This window comes from Podarcis pityusensis (genome assembly GCF_964106645.2).
Source record: "Podarcis pityusensis genome assembly, contig: HAP1_SCAFFOLD_411, whole genome shotgun sequence".
Lineage (NCBI taxonomy): Eukaryota > Metazoa > Chordata > Lepidosauria > Squamata > Lacertidae > Podarcis > Podarcis pityusensis.
In genome coordinates this window covers 1-17,274 of record NW_028293249.1, presented here as the reverse complement: position 1 = coordinate 17,274, position 17,274 = coordinate 1, and the positions used below count along the sequence as shown (strand labels likewise).

The window sequence follows — 17,274 nt, the reverse complement described above, 5'->3', positions numbered from 1 at the left end:
TTTTTATATGAAAAGTCAGCTGTTGAGCACTGTTGCAATCTGTAACACCTTTAAAGTTCATTTTCAGATTCTACATCAATGGGAAGAGAAAATCATACAATGGTGACAGAATTTATCCTTGCTGGGTTTTCCAATTTCCCAGAACTGCAGATTCCATTGTTTCTGGTGTTCTCTCTAATTTACCTGATAACTTTGATGGCAAATATAATCATCATCACTACGATATGTCTTAACCGCAGCCTCCACATCCCCATGTACTTCTTCCTCTCCATCCTCTCCTTCTCAGAAATCTGCTACTCACTTGTCATTATCCCCAATATGCTTGCAAATCTTCTAAGAGAAAAGAAGACCATTTCCTTCATTGGCTGTGCTACTCAGATGTACATTTTCCTGGGCTTTGCATTCACAAATTGTTTTCTTCTAGCAGTGATGGGGTATGACCGATATGTCTCCATATGCAAACCTTTACGTTATCAGATATTGATGAATCAAAGACTCTGCACCAAGCTGGTGGCTTGTTCAGCAACAACTGGATTTCTTTTTTCCACCTCAGAGACTATAATCATATTTACCTTGCCTTTCTGTGGGCCAAATAAAGTTAAGCACTTCTTTTGTGAAATAGAACCTTTGCTTGAATTAGCCTGCGGCCGAAATTACATAGGTGAAATCGTCATTTTCATTATTTGTGTTTTGGTTATAATTTGTGCATTCCTGTTCATCCTTCTCTCATACATTTTAATTGCAAACACTGTCTTGAAAATCCCCACAACGGCTGGGAAGCGTAAAGCCTTTTCCACTTGTGCCTCCCATCTTATTGTGGTCGTGGTGCACTTTGGGTGTGCTGGCATTATCCATTTCGGGCCCAAAAACAGTTACACGCTAGATGAGACGACTTTTATTTCTGTCTCTTACACAATGGTGACTCCCTTGTTGAACCCCTTGGTGTACAGCCTGAGAAACAAAGATGTCCAAATAGCGCTTAAGAAATCGCTTGGCAAAAGCTCCTGCACCCAAAGAATGTGAAAATTAAGCGTTATCCACTTTGAAGAGGAATTATGAAACCCAACAAATGCTGTATCTGTAGTTTAATGGACAAAGAACACCTCAAATAGTATTGTAGCTTTTTCTCATCTTTTTAAAAATTCATCTGTATATGGAATGTTCACTTGGAAAAATGTGGCCTTGCTTTAGCATTTACAGACAACTTTGATTTTCTCTTTAGTACATCACTGGAAAATAAATTGGGTTGTGGGAATTTTCTCATAAATGAACCTGTAATCATTCAGCCCCGCAACAAAGGAAATGTTTCCAAAGATTACTGTTGTTTTCTCCCAAATCCTAGCCCTCATTTTCTCTACCAATCATTCACGCAGAACTATTTCAAGCTCATATAGTGCTGAGACTGAAGTGTCAAAATTGTTCCTGTTGAATGGCTGGTACCAGTACATACCCTGGCCGAGGCTCCTCTTGTCTGCCATTTAACCCTCTCTCTTCGTAACTGCTTCCTTCACTGGGAGCTGGCTCATTCATGACACGTCCCTTGCTACTCTAAGATTCTATGATTCCAACAACAGCAATGGAAAAAAGAACCATTCATGCAATGCTGCTGAAAACGTAGGTGCCCAAGCCAGGTGTTTACTATATAATATCATCTATATAATACCATATAATATCAACTAAACATATGGAGAAGTGACATAACTTCTATATATGTTTATTTGGGCTATGGGACGGTTGATGCTTGTTAGGCTCAGCATTGCCAAAAGATAGAAAGAGGTACCAAATGGAATAGAAACATTCCGTTTTTGTCTCCCTGCGGCTAAATCCTCTCTGGCATGTTAGGTATTCAGAGAGAGCAATTTCCCATAACCTTCCAAACCAACAATACCGGGATTGGGATCTCGATTTCCAGTGACTAGCAATGGAGATTTTAGCTGCCGTTAAGAAATTAAATACTAGAGGTTAGTGGTGAATGGTTGGTTTGTATTGCTTTCTAGAGAAAGTAATGCCAAATCTGGATCCATTGCCGAGGTTGAATCCACAATAATAGAAATTAGATTGAACACTTGGGTCCAGAAGTCATTGAAAATGCAGATATTGCCATGAAATTATTTAGTATCCTCTGCAAAGGATAAGGGGCTTAGCTTGGATTGTGGAGCATCAGTAATATATAATCTGTGAAAATATTCAGTTTACGATCATCTCCTTGAACCCTGATGTCTTCAGTACCCTTGTGAGATGTTAAGTTTTGTGAGATGGAATTTTCCCTGCCTTTTTGACAATGGGTGTGGCTTAGCCCAGAGCCATTTGTCCTGTATGCTATTTTTATTTATTAAACAATATTCACACACCACTTAATCAGAGAGACCACACTGCTCTTTACACAGAAAAAGTCTGTAATATTCATCATAATAAAATAAAAAAATTGAAAACAAGTAGACATAATAAAATGTATCGCTATAGAGATGAAGTCCACAGTTTTAGGAAAAAATACACCCAATAAAATTATATGTATTGTTAATTATTACTTGTAGCTTTTAACAACTCCCTTTGATAATAAGACGGTTGATTTATTTTACGTTTTGAAACACCGTGGAGATAATATCTGGTGGGATTCATAAACTTGTTTACATCATTCCATGCTCAATAAAAACATCATAAAAAGGATATTGTGGCAAATTGGTGTCATTTGGAAGAGCTCAACATCCATCGTGCTTCCTTGTAAGTCTATTGTGGTTTGAGGTTCTGCAGCTTTGATTTGAATTCATTCATTCAGCCCTTCAGATGCTCTTGTCTTTGCCACTTTGAAGGGAAATAAGAAAAATTTCAAAGCACCTGACTCTTTTTTATCTTGGGAACAAGATTCATACTCAATGGCAGAGTTACTGTTTTTCATGCACAACACTCCATATCCAATATTTTCCGGAAGGGGTATGAGGTAGCTTAGCAGGACTTGTGAAGACTGCAACCTGAGACGCTGCAGAGGTGCTACAATTTGGAGTAGACACTGACTGCATGACTCTTTAAAAGGCAGCTTAAGATAGGCATGCTCCTCAATAAAATATTCTAGTGGTGTTCAGAGTTATGCCTTGTGATGCTGCTAATTTTTCAATTGACAGGAATATTGTGAAGCCTCAAACTTCAGCTCACTTGCCTCTATGCTCCTTCATCAGTTTGTGGGCTGTAGCCAGACATTCATCCACAGTGGAAGTACATCAATTAAAAGAATACAGAATTTTAATCTATGGTGATGAACTATGCCAAGATGTTGTATGATTGGTAAAATTTTAGTTCTGTGGAAAATGCAGTTTTGTAAACTGGCTCTAATGCCTCACTAACTTGGGAGCAGACATTCCCAGGATTCCTTGAAAGGGAGATATCAGACATTCAACTCTGCAGTGTAGACTTGTTGGTCAAGTGAATGTAATAATATGTCTAAGGGGTGACACAATTATGTTGCTGGTTGCTCAACTGTTGTGCCAGGCTCTATCTACTGAGGCCGGCTCTACCATTGGGCAAATGGAGGTGGCCTTTTCTCAGGCAGCTGTATGGAGTGATGTTTAAGGCACATCAAATGGCTTTTTTAGAAATTTGTTATTATTGCATTTTTACGATCACTTTATGCATTTTGTGTTTTTATGTTGTAAAGTGGCCTGTGATAGTCAACTGAAGGGCAGTACATAAATTTAATAAAGAGCAAAAAATTAAAAAATCATTTTATGAACAAGCCTCTCCCCAAGTATTTTTATATTAAACATCAGCTGACGAACACTGTTGAAATCTGTAATATGTTTAAAGTTTATTTTCAGATGCTGCATCAATGGCAAGAGAAAATCAAACAGTGGTGACAGAATTTATCCTTGTTGGGTTTTCCAATTTCCCAGAACTGCAGATTCCCTTGTTTCTGGTGTTCTCTCTAATTTACCTGCTAACTTTGTTCGCAAATATAATCATCATCACTGCGATACGGCTTGACCGCAGCCTCCACATCCCCATGTACTTCTTCCTCTCCGTCCTCTCCTTCTCAGAAATCTGCTACTCACTCGTCATTATCCCCAATATGCTCGCAAATCTTCTAAGAGAAAAGAAGACCATTTCCTTCATCGGCTGTGTTACTCAGATGTTCCTTTTCCTGGGCTTTGCATGCACAAATTGTATGCTTCTAGCAGTGATGGGGTATGACCGATATGTCTCCATATGCAAACCTTTACGTTATCAGATTCTGATGAATCAAAGACTCTGTACCAAGCTGGTGGCTTGTTCAGTATCACTTGCATTTATTTTTTCTACATCAGATACCATTATCATATTTACCTTGCCTTTCTGTGGGCCAAATAAAGTTAAGCAATTTTTTTGCGATATTGCACCTTTGCTTCAATTAGCCTGCGGCCGAAACTACATAGGAGAAATTGTCATTTTCATTCTATATGTTTTGTTTGGATTTTGCTCATTCCTGTTCATCCTTCTCTCTTACTTTTTAATTGTTAACACTGTCTTGAAAATCCCCACAACGGCTGGGAAGCGGAAAGCCTTTTCCACTTGTGCCTCCCATCTTATCGTGGTCGTAGTGCACTTTGGTTGTGCTTCCATTATCTATTTAAGGCCCAAATCCAGATACACGCTAGATGAAGACACTTTTATTTCTGTCTCTTACACAATGGTGACTCCCTTATTGAACCCCTTGGTGTACAGCCTGAGAAACAAAGATGTCCAAATAGCACTTAAGAAATCGCTTGGCAAAAGCTCCTGCACCCAAAGAATGTGAAAATTAAGCGTTATCCACTTTGAAGAGGAATTATGAAACCCAACAAATGCTGTATCTGTAGTTTAATGGACAAAAACGCCTCAAATAGTATTGTAGCTTTTTCTCATCTTTTAAAAAATTCATCTGTATATGAAATATTCATTTGGAAAAATGTGGCCTTGTTTTAGCATTTACAAACAACTTTGATTTTCTCTTTAGTGCATCACTGGAAAATAAATTGGGTTTTCGGAATTTTCGCATACATTAACCTGTAATCATTCAGCCCCGCAACAAAGGAAACGTTTCTAAAAATTACTATTGTTTTCTCCCAAATCCTAGCCCTCATTTTCACTACCAAACATTCATGCAGAACTATTTCAAGCTCATATAGTGCTGAGACTGAAGTGTGAAAATTGTTCTTGTTGGGGTCAGGTTGGTGTCCATTTCTGCTTATCTTTGGTACGTAATTATTTCTGCCCTTCCTTGTCCCCAGTAATGGCTATTTTTAAAGAGGGGATCATATATGTTGCGTTTTCAAAGGTTGGAATTCATGTAACCAAACACACTTGATTTCTGCTCTTTTGCTTTCATGTGATTTGTTCTGACATTTGCTTTCTGTAACGTGTCAGCAAGGACGTAACAATATATTGTATATAAAACGGAGCATTGCAATTTTTTGATATGCATTTATCTTAGCATTCATATTTATATAATTTAAACCTGACGCTTTTATTACTTTCAGAAACATGTCAAAAGAAAGGCTATAACATGTTATTTGCCCATTACTTAATTAGATGTGTAATTTGATATGTAATTTGCAGTGCTATCATGTCTGAGTGGACCCCTCACCCCCTGATTTTCCTGCATTGGACCACAGGAGGTTTTTGTCCTTCAGCTGGCATTCCAGAATAATGAAGCTGCCAGGCTGATTTTCCTTTTCTCAGAAAATATGCAATATCTGAAACAAGATCCAGCATGATCCAGTAGTGTGGAAGGGGTGCAATTCTACTGTATGGTGTGGTTGGGAGGGAATAATCTGAATGGTGTCCATTTTTCAGCACCTTTTCTGCACAGAGTCTGAGCAGAGCAAGCAAGCTGTTATCTGGTGAGAATGGGAATGGCAGGCAGTATTGAAAGAAGTTACTGGATTAATTGGGGTTGTGTGTGTGTGTGTGTGTGTGTGTGTGTGTGTGTGTGTAAGAGGAATTCTCCCGTATGCGAAGACAGGCTCTGGCAGATTGAGCTAATGAGATCAATAGTGGGTCCAACAGCCAAGAAGGCAGTTTCTGCCACAGGAGTCCCTTTATAGCAGGAAGTGTGAGGACCTTGGCCTTGCCCCCTAGGTCAGCTGGAAAGGCCTTATAAGGGAGTAGGCCCTGTATTTATTTTATGTATGTATTTATGTATTTTAAGAGAGCCAGTGTTGTGTATTGGTTAAGAGCAGTAGACTTGTAATCTGGGGAACTGGGTTCACATCTCCACTCCTCCACATGCAGCTGCTGGGTGACCTTGGGCTAGTCACACTTCTCTGAAGTCTCTCAGCCCCACTCACCTCACAGAGTGTTTGTTGTGGGGGAGGAAGGGAAAGGAGAATGTTAGCCGCTTTGAGACTCCTTTGGGTAGTGATAAAGTGGGATATCAAATCCAAACTCCTCCTCCTCCTTCTTCTTCTTCTATCCTCCCCACAGCCGATGGTGACCCTTGGGTCCCTTACAAATCTTTGATTCTATGATTCCAACAACAACCATGGGGGGGGGGACCGTTAATGAAATGCAGCTCAAAATGTAGATTCCCAAGACAGGTGTTTACCATATAATATCAACTGTGACTGACAGAATTTCACCATAGGTTTATTTGGGCTATGGGATGGGATGCTTGTTAGGCTCAGCATTGCCAAAAGATGGAAAGACCTACCAAATGGAATAGAAACACTGTTTTTGTCTCCCTGACGCTAAGCCCTCTCTGGCATGTTAGATGTTCAGAGAGCGCAGTTTCCCATAACCTTCCTTAACCAACAATCTTGGGATGGGGATCTGGATTTCCAGTGACTAGAAATGGAGATTTTAGCTGCTGCTTAGAACATAAATACAGTGGTACCTCAGGTTAATCATGCGCCGCCGGAGCACAATTTCTGTTCTCATCCTGAAGCAAAGTTCTTAACCTGATACACTGTTTCTGGGTTAGCGGACTCTGTAACCTGAAGCTTATGTAACCTGAGGTACCACTGTACAAGAGGATAGTGGTCAATGCTTGGGTTGTATTACTTTCAAGAGAAAGTAATGCCAAATCTGGATCCATTGCTGAGGTTTGATGCACGATAATAGAAATTAGATTGAACACCTGGGTCCAGAAGTCATTTAGAATGCAGATACTGCCATGAAATCATTTAGTATCCTCTGCAAAGGAAAAGGGGCTTAGCTTGGATTATGGAGCATCAGTAAAATATAATCTGTGAAAATATTCAGTTTCTGTTCATCTCCTTGAACCCTGATGTCTTCAGTGCCTTGTGAGATGTTAGGTGTTGTGCTAGCATTGTACTTGTAGATGGACATTTCCCTGCCTATATGGCAATGGGTGTGGCTTACCCCAGAGCCATTTGTCCTGTATGCTATTTTCATTTATTAAACAATATTCACACACCACTTAATCATAAAGATCTAAGTGCGCTTTACACAGAAACAATCTGTAATATTTATCATGATAAAATAAAAAATGGAAAACAAGTAGATGTAACAAAATGTATCGATATAGAGATGAAGTCAACAGCTTTAGAAAAAAAATACACCCAATAAAATTATATGTATTGTTAATTATTACTTGTAGATTCTAACAACTCCCATTGATAATAAGATGGTTGATTTATTTTACGTTTTGAAACACCGTAGAGATAATATCTGGTGGGATTTGTTTACATCATTCCATGCTCAATAAAAACATCATAAAAAGGATATTGTGGCAAATTGGTGTCATTTGGAAGAGCTCAACATCCATCGTGCTTCCTTGTAAGTCTATTGTGGTTTGAGGTTCTGCAGCTTTGATTTGAATTCATTCATTCAGCCCTTCAGATGCTCTTGTCCTTGCCACTTTGAAGGGATATAAGAACAATTTCGAAGCACCTGACTCTTTTTTATCTTGGCCACAAGATTCATATTCAATGGCAGAGTTACTGTTTTTCATACAGAAGGCTCCAGATCCAATATTTTTCCAAAAGGGTATGAGGTAGCTTAGCAGGACTAGTGAAGACATCAACCTGAGACCCTGGAGAGGTGCTACAATTTGGAACAGACACTGACTGCATGACTCTATAAAGGGCAGCTTAAGATAGGCATGCTCCTCAGTTTTCTAGTGGTGTTCAGAGTTATGACTTGTGATGCTGTTAATTTTGCAATTGACAGGAATATTTTGAAGCCTCAAACTCTTCAGCTCACTTGCCTCTGTGCTCCTTCATCAGTTTGTGGGCTGTAGCCAGACATTTATTCACTGTGGAATTCCATCAATTAAAAGAATACAGAATTTTAATCTATGGTGATGAACTATGCCAAAATGTTGTCTGATTGCTAAAATTTTAGTTCGATGCAAAATGCAGTTTTGTAAACTGGCCTCACTAACTTGGGAGCAGACATTCCCAGGATTCCTCGAAAGGGAGATATCAGACATTCAACTCTGCAGTGTAGACTTATTGGTCAAGTGAATGTAATAATTGGTCTAAGGGGTGACACAATGAGGTTGCTGGTTGCTGAAGTGTTGTGCTAGGCTCTGTCTACTGAGGCCGGCTCTACCATTGGGCAAATGGAGGCAGCCTTTTCTCACGCAGCTGTATGGAGTGATGTTTAAGGCACATCAAATGGCTTGTTCTTTAATGTGTTATTATTGCATTTTTACGATCACGTTATGCATTTTCTGTTTTTATGTTGTAAACTGGCCTATGATAGTCAGCTGAAGGGCAGTACATAAATTTAATAAAGAAGAAAAAACAAAAAAATCATTTTATGAACAAGCATCTCCCTCAGTATTTTTGTATTAAACATCAGCTGACGAGCACTGTTGCAATCTGTAACATCTTTAAAGTTCATTTTCAGATTCTACATCAATGGGAAGAGAAAATCATACAATAGTGACAGAATTTATCCTTGTTGGGTTTTCCAATTTCCCAGACCTGCAGGTTATGTTGTTTCTGGTGTTCTCTCTTATGTTCCTGGTTACTTTGATGGGAAATATAATCATCATCACTACGATACGGCTTAACCGCAGCCTCCACATCCCCATGTACTTCTTCCTCTCCATCCTCTCCTTCTCAGAAATCTGCTACTCACTGGTCATTATCCCCAATATGCTTGCAAATCTTCTAAGAGAGAAGACGACCATTTCCTTCATTGGCTGTGTTACTCAGATGTTCCTTTTCCTGGGCTTTGCATGCACAAATTGTATGCTTCTAGCAGTGATGGGGTATGATCGATATGTCTCCATATGCAAACCGTTACGTTATCAGATTCTGATGAATCAAAGACTCTGCGCCAAGCTGGTGGCTTGTTCAGCAACAACTGGATTTCTTTTTTCCACCTCAGAGACTATAATCATATTTACCTTGCCTTTCTGTGGACCAAATAAACTTAAGCACTTCTTTTGTGATTTATCACCTTTGCTTGAATTAGCCTGTGGCCGAAACTACATCGGGGAAATTGTCATTACCCTTATTTGTGTTTTGGCTGTAATTTGTTCATTCTTGTTCATCCTTCTCTCATACATTTTAATTGCAAACACTGTCTTGAAAATCCCCACAACGGCTGGGAAGCGAAAAGCCTTTTCCACTTGTGCCTCCCATCTTATCGTGGTCGTAGTGCACTTTGGGTGTGCTTGCATTATCTACTTAAGGCCCAAATCCAGTTACACGCTAGATCAGACTATTTTTATTTCTGTCTCTTACACAATGGTGACTCCGTTGTTGAACCCCTTGGTGTACAGCCTGAGAAACAAAGATGTTCAAATAGCACTTAAGAAATCCCTTGGCAAAAGCTCCTGCACCCAAAGAATATGAAAATTAAGCGCTATCCACTTTGAAGAGGAATTATGAAACCCAACAATTATGTGTAGTTGATGGACAAAGAATGCCTCAAATAGTATTGTAGCTTTTTCTCATCTTTTTAAAAATTCATGTGTATATGGAATATTCACTTGGAAAAATGTGGCCTTGCTTTAGCAGTTACAAACAACTTTGATTTTCTCTTTAGTACATCACTGGAAAATAAATCGGGTTGTGGGAATTTTCTCATAAATGAACCTGTAATCATTCAGCCCTGCAACAAAGGAAACTTTTCTAAAGATTACTGTTGTTTTCTCCCAAATCCTAGCCCACATTTTCTCTACCAATCATTCACGCAGAACTATTTCATTTTTTTTATAAGATATTTATTAAGATTTTCAAGATATTACAAAATGAAAAAATAAAAAATAAAAATACAGAATAAAAATGGTTAAAAACAATTCATTCTTTCCATTACTTATCTTTCATTTGCTTATTTCCTGGATCTCCTCACGCCTCCCTTTTTTGTATTCCAGTTCAATTTGTTGGTTCAGCAAATCCCTCCCCTCTTTGTATATCCTAGTCTTTAATCATAGTATATTGTAACATTAAATTTTTACCTGTTAATAATCCATTTTTTCATATTCCCTTATAACCTTACAGCTAAAACCCACTTAGTTTCTATCCAACATCATTCTAGCATTCATTAATTTTGCAATATTTCTGTAAATAGTCTTTAAACTTTTTCTAATCTTCTTCCATCGACTCTTCTCCCTGGTCTCGGATTCTGCCAGTCATTTCCGCCAGTTCCATATAGTCCATCATCTTCATCTGCCATTCTTCCAGAGTGGGTAGATCTTGTGTCTTCCAATACTTTGCAATAAGTATTCTTGCTGCTGTTGTGGCATACATAAAGAAAGTTCTGTCCTTCTTTGGCAACAATTGGCCGACTATGCCCAGCAGGAAGGCCTCTGGTTTCTTTAGAAAGGTATATTTAAATACCTTTTTCATTTCATTATAGATCATCTCCCAGAAAACCTTAATCTTTGGGCACGTCCACCCAAGGTGAAAGAATGTACCTTCGTTTTCTTTACATTTCCAACATTTATTATCGGGCAAATGATAGATTTTTGCAAGCTTGACTGGTGTCATGTACCACCTGTATATCATTTTCATAATATTCTCTCTTAGGGCATTACATGCCGTAAATTTCATACCAGTGGTCCACAACTGTTCCCAGTCAGCAAACATAATGTTATGTCCAACATCTTGTGCCCATTTAATCATAGCAGATTTCACCGTTTCATCCTGAGTATTCCATTTCAACAGCAAGTTATACATCTTTGACAAAATCTTAGTTTTGGGTTCTAACAGTTCTGTTTCTGATTTTGATTTTTCCACCTGGAAACCAATTTTTTTGTCCAAATTATAGGCCTCCCTTATTTCACGCAGAACTATTTCAAGCTCATATAGTGCTGAGACTGAAGTGTCAAAATTGTTCTTGTTGAATAGCTGCCACCCGTATATTTTGGTTGGGTTCAGTTTGGGGTACATTTCTGTTTATCTTTGTGGAGGTAGCTTTTTCTGCCCCTCCTTGTCCCCAGTAATGGCTATTTTTAAGGAGGGAATCTTTTTTCAAAGTTGGAATTCTTGTAACCAAACACACTTAATTTCTGCTCTTTTGCTTTCATGTAGTATGTTCTGACATTTGCTTTTTATAAAGTGTTGGCAAGAATGTAATAATATATTGTACACAAAATGGAGCATTGCTATTTTTCAATATGCATTTATTTTAGCATTCATATATATATATATATATATATATATATATATATATATATAATTTAAACCTGACACTTTAATTACTTTCAAAGCCATGCCCAAAGAAAGGCTATATCATATTATATTCCCATTACATAATCAGATATGCAATTGGATCGTTAATTTGCAGTGCTATCATGTCTGAGTGGACCCCTCACCCCCCGATTTTCCTGCATTGGACCACATAATGTTTTTGTCCTTCAGTTGGCATTCTAGAATAATGTAGCTGCCAGGCTGATTTTCCTTCTACCATAAAACACACAATATATCAAGAAAGGTCCAGCATAATTCAGTAGTGTGGAAGGGGTTGGGTGCAATTCTACTGTATGGTGTGGTTGGGATAGAATGGTCTGAATGGTGTCCATTCTTCAGCACCTTTTCCGCACAGTCTCAGCTGTTACCTGGGGAGAATGGGAGTATTGAAAGAAGTTACTGAATTAGCTATAGTGCCTGTGTGTGCAGTGGCGTAGCGTGAGGGGTGCAGGGGGGGCTGGCCGCACCGGTCACAACATCTGGGGGGGGTGCGCTTGCACTCGCAGCTCTCTGCCCCTACCTGGCTCACTCACTCTCTCTCACTGCAGTGCTGGCTGTGCGAATCCGATCCGAGCCGCTGGGTCGCCGCCCACTGTGGAGGGGGTGGGTGCCAGGCGTGCGGTGCGGAGAGAGAGCGAGGGACTATCTGGGGGAGGGACAGTGCAGCGGCCGCCCAGCGCAGCGCTGAGCGCGGGAGAGAACCACACCAGACCAGACCAGGCAGCAGCAAGAAGAAGCTGGCAGCGGCGGCAGCTTAGGGGTTAGGGGGCGCAAATTACTTGCCTTGCCCCGGGTTAGGGGGCGCAAATTACTTGCCTTGCCCCGGGTGCTGACAACCCACGCTACGCCACTGTGTGTGTGTCTGTGTGTCAAGGAGGAATTCTCCCGTATGCGAAGACAGGCTCTGGTGCATTGAGCTGATGAGATCAATAGTGGGTTCAGCAGCCAAGAAGGCAGTTTCTGCCACAGGAGTCCCTTTATAGCTGGAAGTGTGAGGGCCTGGTCTTTGCTCCCTAGGTCAGCTGGAAAGGCCTTTAAGGGAGCAAGCCCTGCAGTCCTCACCACTGCCGATGGTGGCCCTTGGGTTCTGTCAGGAGTCCCAGTTTCCGACTTGATAACGCAGCCAGCGTGGTTAATTAAAAAGGAAGATTTATTGCAATCACAGTGTTCTCCAGATGACTCTACAGTGCCGCCATTCTCCACTAATCATGATGACCCTTCTGACTCCTTCCTGTGATGACGGAAGATATTGAACTTACTAAGCCTAATTCTCTTGTTTTTCTTCCTAACAACAGCCCCTTCACCTATTATCCACACTTATTGGCTTAGCTCAGTCTTTTCCTTTTCTGATGAACTACCCATGTTTCTGTTTGCTCCTGTTTGAAACTCCTGACAGCTTTGGCTAGGTTCCTGCTCGCGTGCAACATTATCAGTTGTCATTCCAACGGGCGGAGGAGTTGACCCTGGCCAAGGCTCCTCTTGTCTGCCATTTAACCCTCTCTCTTCGTAACTGCTTCCTTCACTGGGAGCTGGCTCATTCATGACATGTCCCTTCCAACTCTAAGATTCTATGATTCCAACAACAACAATGGAAAAAAGAACCATTCATGCAATGCTGCTAAAAACGTAGATGCCCAAGCCAGGTGTTTACTATATAATATCAACTATATAATACCATATAATATCAACTAAACATACGGAGAACTTCTCCAGAGGTTTATTTGGGCTACGGGACATTTGGTGCTTGTTTGGCTCGGCATTGCCAAAGGATAGAAAGAGCTACCAAATGGAATAGAAACAGCCTGTTTTTGTCTCCCTGCCGCTAAGCCCTCTCTGGCATTTTTTTAAAAAAAGTTTTTTATTTATACAACAAGAAAAACGCACACACACAAATACCAAATTACACACAAATTACAAAAATAACCATAGACACATAATTTTCTTAGCAAACAATAAAACATCTATTGGTCTTAACACTAAAGACCCAACCTCCCATCTATTCCATATTTCAAATTCATATTACTTTTTGCCAGTACACGCTTTTCTCATAATTAAACTTATTCTCAATAAATCTAATTTCTTATATCTACCTTGCAAGTATTACTGAAGTTCCTCGAATGCTGCAACAGAATTTAAACTACTATATTTATTTTTCAGATAATCTTTGAAAACCTCCCATTTTGAAACAAATTCCTGTTTTGATTTATTCTTTATTTTTTCTGATAAACCATCTAATTCGGCATATACTGTCAGCTTTTGGATCCAATCTTGTATAGAGGGGATTTCATTACTCTTCCATTTTACTGCGATCAAAACTCTTGCTGCCACCATCGCATATAAAAAGATACCCTTCCTCTTTTGTGGAATATCCAAATCTGTTATTCCCAGGAGGTAGGCCTCTGGTGTTTTATTGTAAGAGATCTTTAACATTTTTTGCAGTTCTACATGGATACTCTCCCAGAATACCTGTATTTTCCTACATATGCACCACATATGGTAGAATTTTCCTGATTCACGCATCTCCAACAATTACTTGACATATTTTTATACATTTTTGAAAGTTTCCATGGTGTTAGATACCATCGATGTTGCATTTTTTGAAAGTTCTCTCTAATCGGGTAACAATTTGTGAATTTCCAATTGATCTTCCATAAATTTTCCCATTGGGCCATGGTTATTGAATGGCCAAAATCCTGGGACCACCTCACCATTGCCACTGTTGCCTCCTCCTCCTTTACTGTCCAGTCAAGAAGGAGTGGATAAGTTTTGGAAAGAGTTTTTCTTTTAGAATTTACAAGATCAGATTCGAATCGGGAAATTTCTGTTGAGAACCCCCTTTGTTTGTCAGATTTAAATTTTTCAAATAACTGATGGTATTGGAACCAGTCTGAGATGTGTTCTCTTATTTCCTCAAAGTTTTTTAATGCCTTCTCTGGCATGTTAGATGTTTAGAGAGAGCAATGTCCCATAACCATCCAAACCAACAATACCGGGATGGGGATCTGGATTTCTAGTGACGAGCAATGGAGATTTTAGCTGCTGCTTAGAACATAAATGCAAGAGGATAGCGGTCAATGGTTGGGTTGTATTGCTTTCTAGAGAAAGTAATGCCAAATCTGGATCCATTGTCAAGGGTTGACCCACAATACTGGATAAAATTACATGTATTGTTAATTATTACTTGTAGCTTTTAACAACTCCCTTTGATAATAAGATGGTTGATTTATTTTACGTTTTGAAACACCGTGGAGATAATATCTGGTGGGATTTATAAACTGGTTTACATCATTCCATGCTCAATAAAAACATCATAAAAAGGATATTGTGGCAAATTGGTGTCATTTGGAAGAGCTCAACATCCATCGTGCTTCTTTGTAAGTCTATTGTGGTTTGAGATTCTGCAGCTTTGGTTTGAATTCATTCATTCAGCCCTTCTGATGCTCTTGTTTTTGCCAATTTAAAGGGAAATAAGAACAATTTCATAGCCCCCTGACTCCTTTTGTCTTGGGAACAAGATTCATACTCAATAGCAGAGTTACTGTTTTTCATACAGAAGGCTCCAGATCCAATATTTTTCCAAAAGGGTATGAGGTAGCTTAGCAGGACTAGTGAAGACATCAAACTGAGACCCTGGAGAGGTGCTACAATTTGGAATAGACACCAAATGTATAACTCTTTAAAAGGCAGCTGAAGAAAAGCATGCACCTCAATAAAATATTCTAGTGGTGTTCAGAGTTATGCCTTGTGATGCTGTTAATTTTGCAATTGACAGGAATATTGTGAAGCCTCAAACTCTTCAGCTCACTTGCCTCTGTGCTCCTTCCTCAGTTTGTGGGCTGTAGCCAGACATTCATTCACAGTGGAATTCCATCAATTAAAAGAATACAGAATTTTAATCTATGGTGATGAACTATGCCAAAATGTTGTCTGATTGCTAAAATTTTAGTTCTATGGAAAATTCAGTTTTGTAAACTGGCTCTTACGCCTCACTAAGTTGGGAGCAGACATTCCCAGGATTCCTCGAAAGGGAGATATCAGACATTCAACTCTGCAGTGTAGACTTATTGGTCAAGTGAATGTAATAATTGGTCTAAGGGGTGACACAATTAGGTTGCTGGTTGCTCAACCGTTGTGCTAGCTCTGTCTACTGAGGCCGGTTCTACCACTGGGCAAATGGAGATGGCCTTTTCTCAGGCAGCTGTATAGAGTGATGTTTAAGGCACATCAAATGGCTTGTTCTTTAATTTGTTATTATTGCATTTTTACGGTCACGTTATGCATTTTGTGTTTTTATGTTGTAAAGTGGCCTGTGATAGTCAGCTTAAGGGCGGTACATAAATCTAATAAAGAACAAAAAATAAATAATCATTTTATGAACAAGCCTCTCCCCCAGTATTTTTGTGTAAAGCATCAGCGGATGAGCACTGTTGAAATTGGTAACATCTTTAAAGTTTATTTTCAGATGCTGCATCAATGGGAAGAGAAAATCAAACAGCGGTGACAGAATTTATCTTCGCTGGATTTTCCAATTTCCCAGACCTGCAGGTTCCATTGTTTCTTGTGTTCTCTCTAATCTACCTGGTAACTTTGATTGCAAATATAATCATCATCACTACGATACGGATTGATCGTAGCCTCCACACCCCCATGTACTTCTTCCTCTCCATCCTCTCCTTTTCAGAAATCTGCTATTCACTTGTCATTATCCCCAATATGCTTGCAAATTTTCTGAGAGAAAAGAAGACCATTTCCTTCATTGGCTGTGCCACTCAGATGTGCATTTTCCTGGGCTTTGCATGCACAAATTGTATGCTTCTAGCAGTGATGGGGTATGACCGATATGTCTCCATATGCAAACCTTTACGTTATCAGATTTTGATGAATCAAAGTCTCTGCATCAAACTGGTGGCTTGTTCAGCAACAACTGGATTTCTTTTTTCCACCTCAGAGACTATAATCATATTTACCTTGCCTTTCTGTGGGCCAAATGAACTTAAGCACTTTTTGTGTGATTTAGCACCTTTGCTTGAATTAGCCTGCGGCCGAAACTACATAGGAGAAATTGTCATTTTCATTATTTGTGTTTTGGTTGTAATTTGTGCATTCCTGTTCATCCTTCTCTCATACATTTTAATTGCAAACACTGTCTTGAAAATCCCCACAACGGCTGGGAAACGAAAAGCCTTTTCCACTTGTGCCTCCCATCTTATCGTGGTCGTAGTGCACTTTGGGTGTGCTGGCATTATCTATTTAGGGCCCAAATCCAGTTACACACTAGATCAGACTACTTTTATTACTGTCTCTTACACAATGGTGACTCCGTTGTTGAACCCTTTAGTGTACAGCCTGAGAAACAAAGATGTCCAGATAGCACTTAAGAAATCGCTTGGCAAAAGCTCCTGCACCCAAAGAATGTGAAAATTAAGCGTAATCCAGTTTGAAGAGGAATTATAAAAGCCAACAAATGCTGTATCTGTAGTTTAATGGACAAAGAATGCCTCAAATAGTATTGTAGCTTTTTCTCATCTTTTAAAAAATTCATTTGTATATGAAATATTCACTTGGAAAAATGTGGCCTTGCTTTAGCATTTACAAACAACTTTGATTTTCTCTTTAGTACATCACTGGAAAATAAATTGGGTTGTGGGAATTTTCT

The 17,274-nt window shown here is 39.3% G+C and overlaps 4 protein-coding genes across 4 annotated transcripts; all 4 read left to right on the top strand.

Moving 5' to 3' along the window:
- On the top strand, window positions 1–1,390 carry LOC308469183 (olfactory receptor 10R2-like). Its single transcript, XM_081024527.1, has one exon. The coding sequence runs from the start codon at window positions 79–81 to the stop codon at window positions 1,021–1,023; it is 945 nt and encodes a 314-aa protein (XP_080880653.1). The 5' UTR covers window positions 1–78; the 3' UTR covers window positions 1,024–1,390.
- Window positions 1,391–3,778: 2,388 nt separating this feature from the next.
- On the top strand, window positions 3,779–4,809 carry LOC308469185 (olfactory receptor 10T2-like). Its single transcript, XM_081024529.1, has one exon. It carries the CDS (start codon window positions 3,821–3,823, stop codon window positions 4,763–4,765), a length of 945 nt encoding a protein of 314 aa, XP_080880655.1. The 5' UTR covers window positions 3,779–3,820; the 3' UTR covers window positions 4,766–4,809.
- Window positions 4,810–8,673: 3,864 nt separating this feature from the next.
- On the top strand, window positions 8,674–10,097 carry LOC308469184 (olfactory receptor 10T2-like). Its single transcript, XM_081024528.1, has one exon. It carries the CDS (start codon window positions 8,835–8,837, stop codon window positions 9,777–9,779), a length of 945 nt encoding a protein of 314 aa, XP_080880654.1. The 5' UTR covers window positions 8,674–8,834; the 3' UTR covers window positions 9,780–10,097.
- A 4,239-nt stretch (window positions 10,098–14,336) lies between these two features.
- On the top strand, window positions 14,337–17,036 carry LOC308469181 (olfactory receptor 10T2-like; the record flags this gene model as incomplete). The annotated part of the gene is made up of 1 exon (XM_081024525.1): window positions 14,337–17,036. Exon 1 carries the CDS (start codon window positions 16,092–16,094, stop codon window positions 17,034–17,036), a length of 945 nt encoding a protein of 314 aa, XP_080880651.1. The 5' UTR covers window positions 14,337–16,091.
- Window positions 17,037–17,274: the final 238 nt, after the last annotated feature.

Bases quoted from the DNA above. Each gene is read 5' to 3' on its own strand.
- LOC308469183 (XM_081024527.1), top strand. From the start codon at position 79: ATGGGAAGAGAAAATCATACAATGGTGACAGAATTTATCCTTGCTGGG.
- LOC308469185 (XM_081024529.1), top strand. From the start codon at position 3,821: ATGGCAAGAGAAAATCAAACAGTGGTGACAGAATTTATCCTTGTTGGG.
- LOC308469184 (XM_081024528.1), top strand. From the start codon at position 8,835: ATGGGAAGAGAAAATCATACAATAGTGACAGAATTTATCCTTGTTGGG.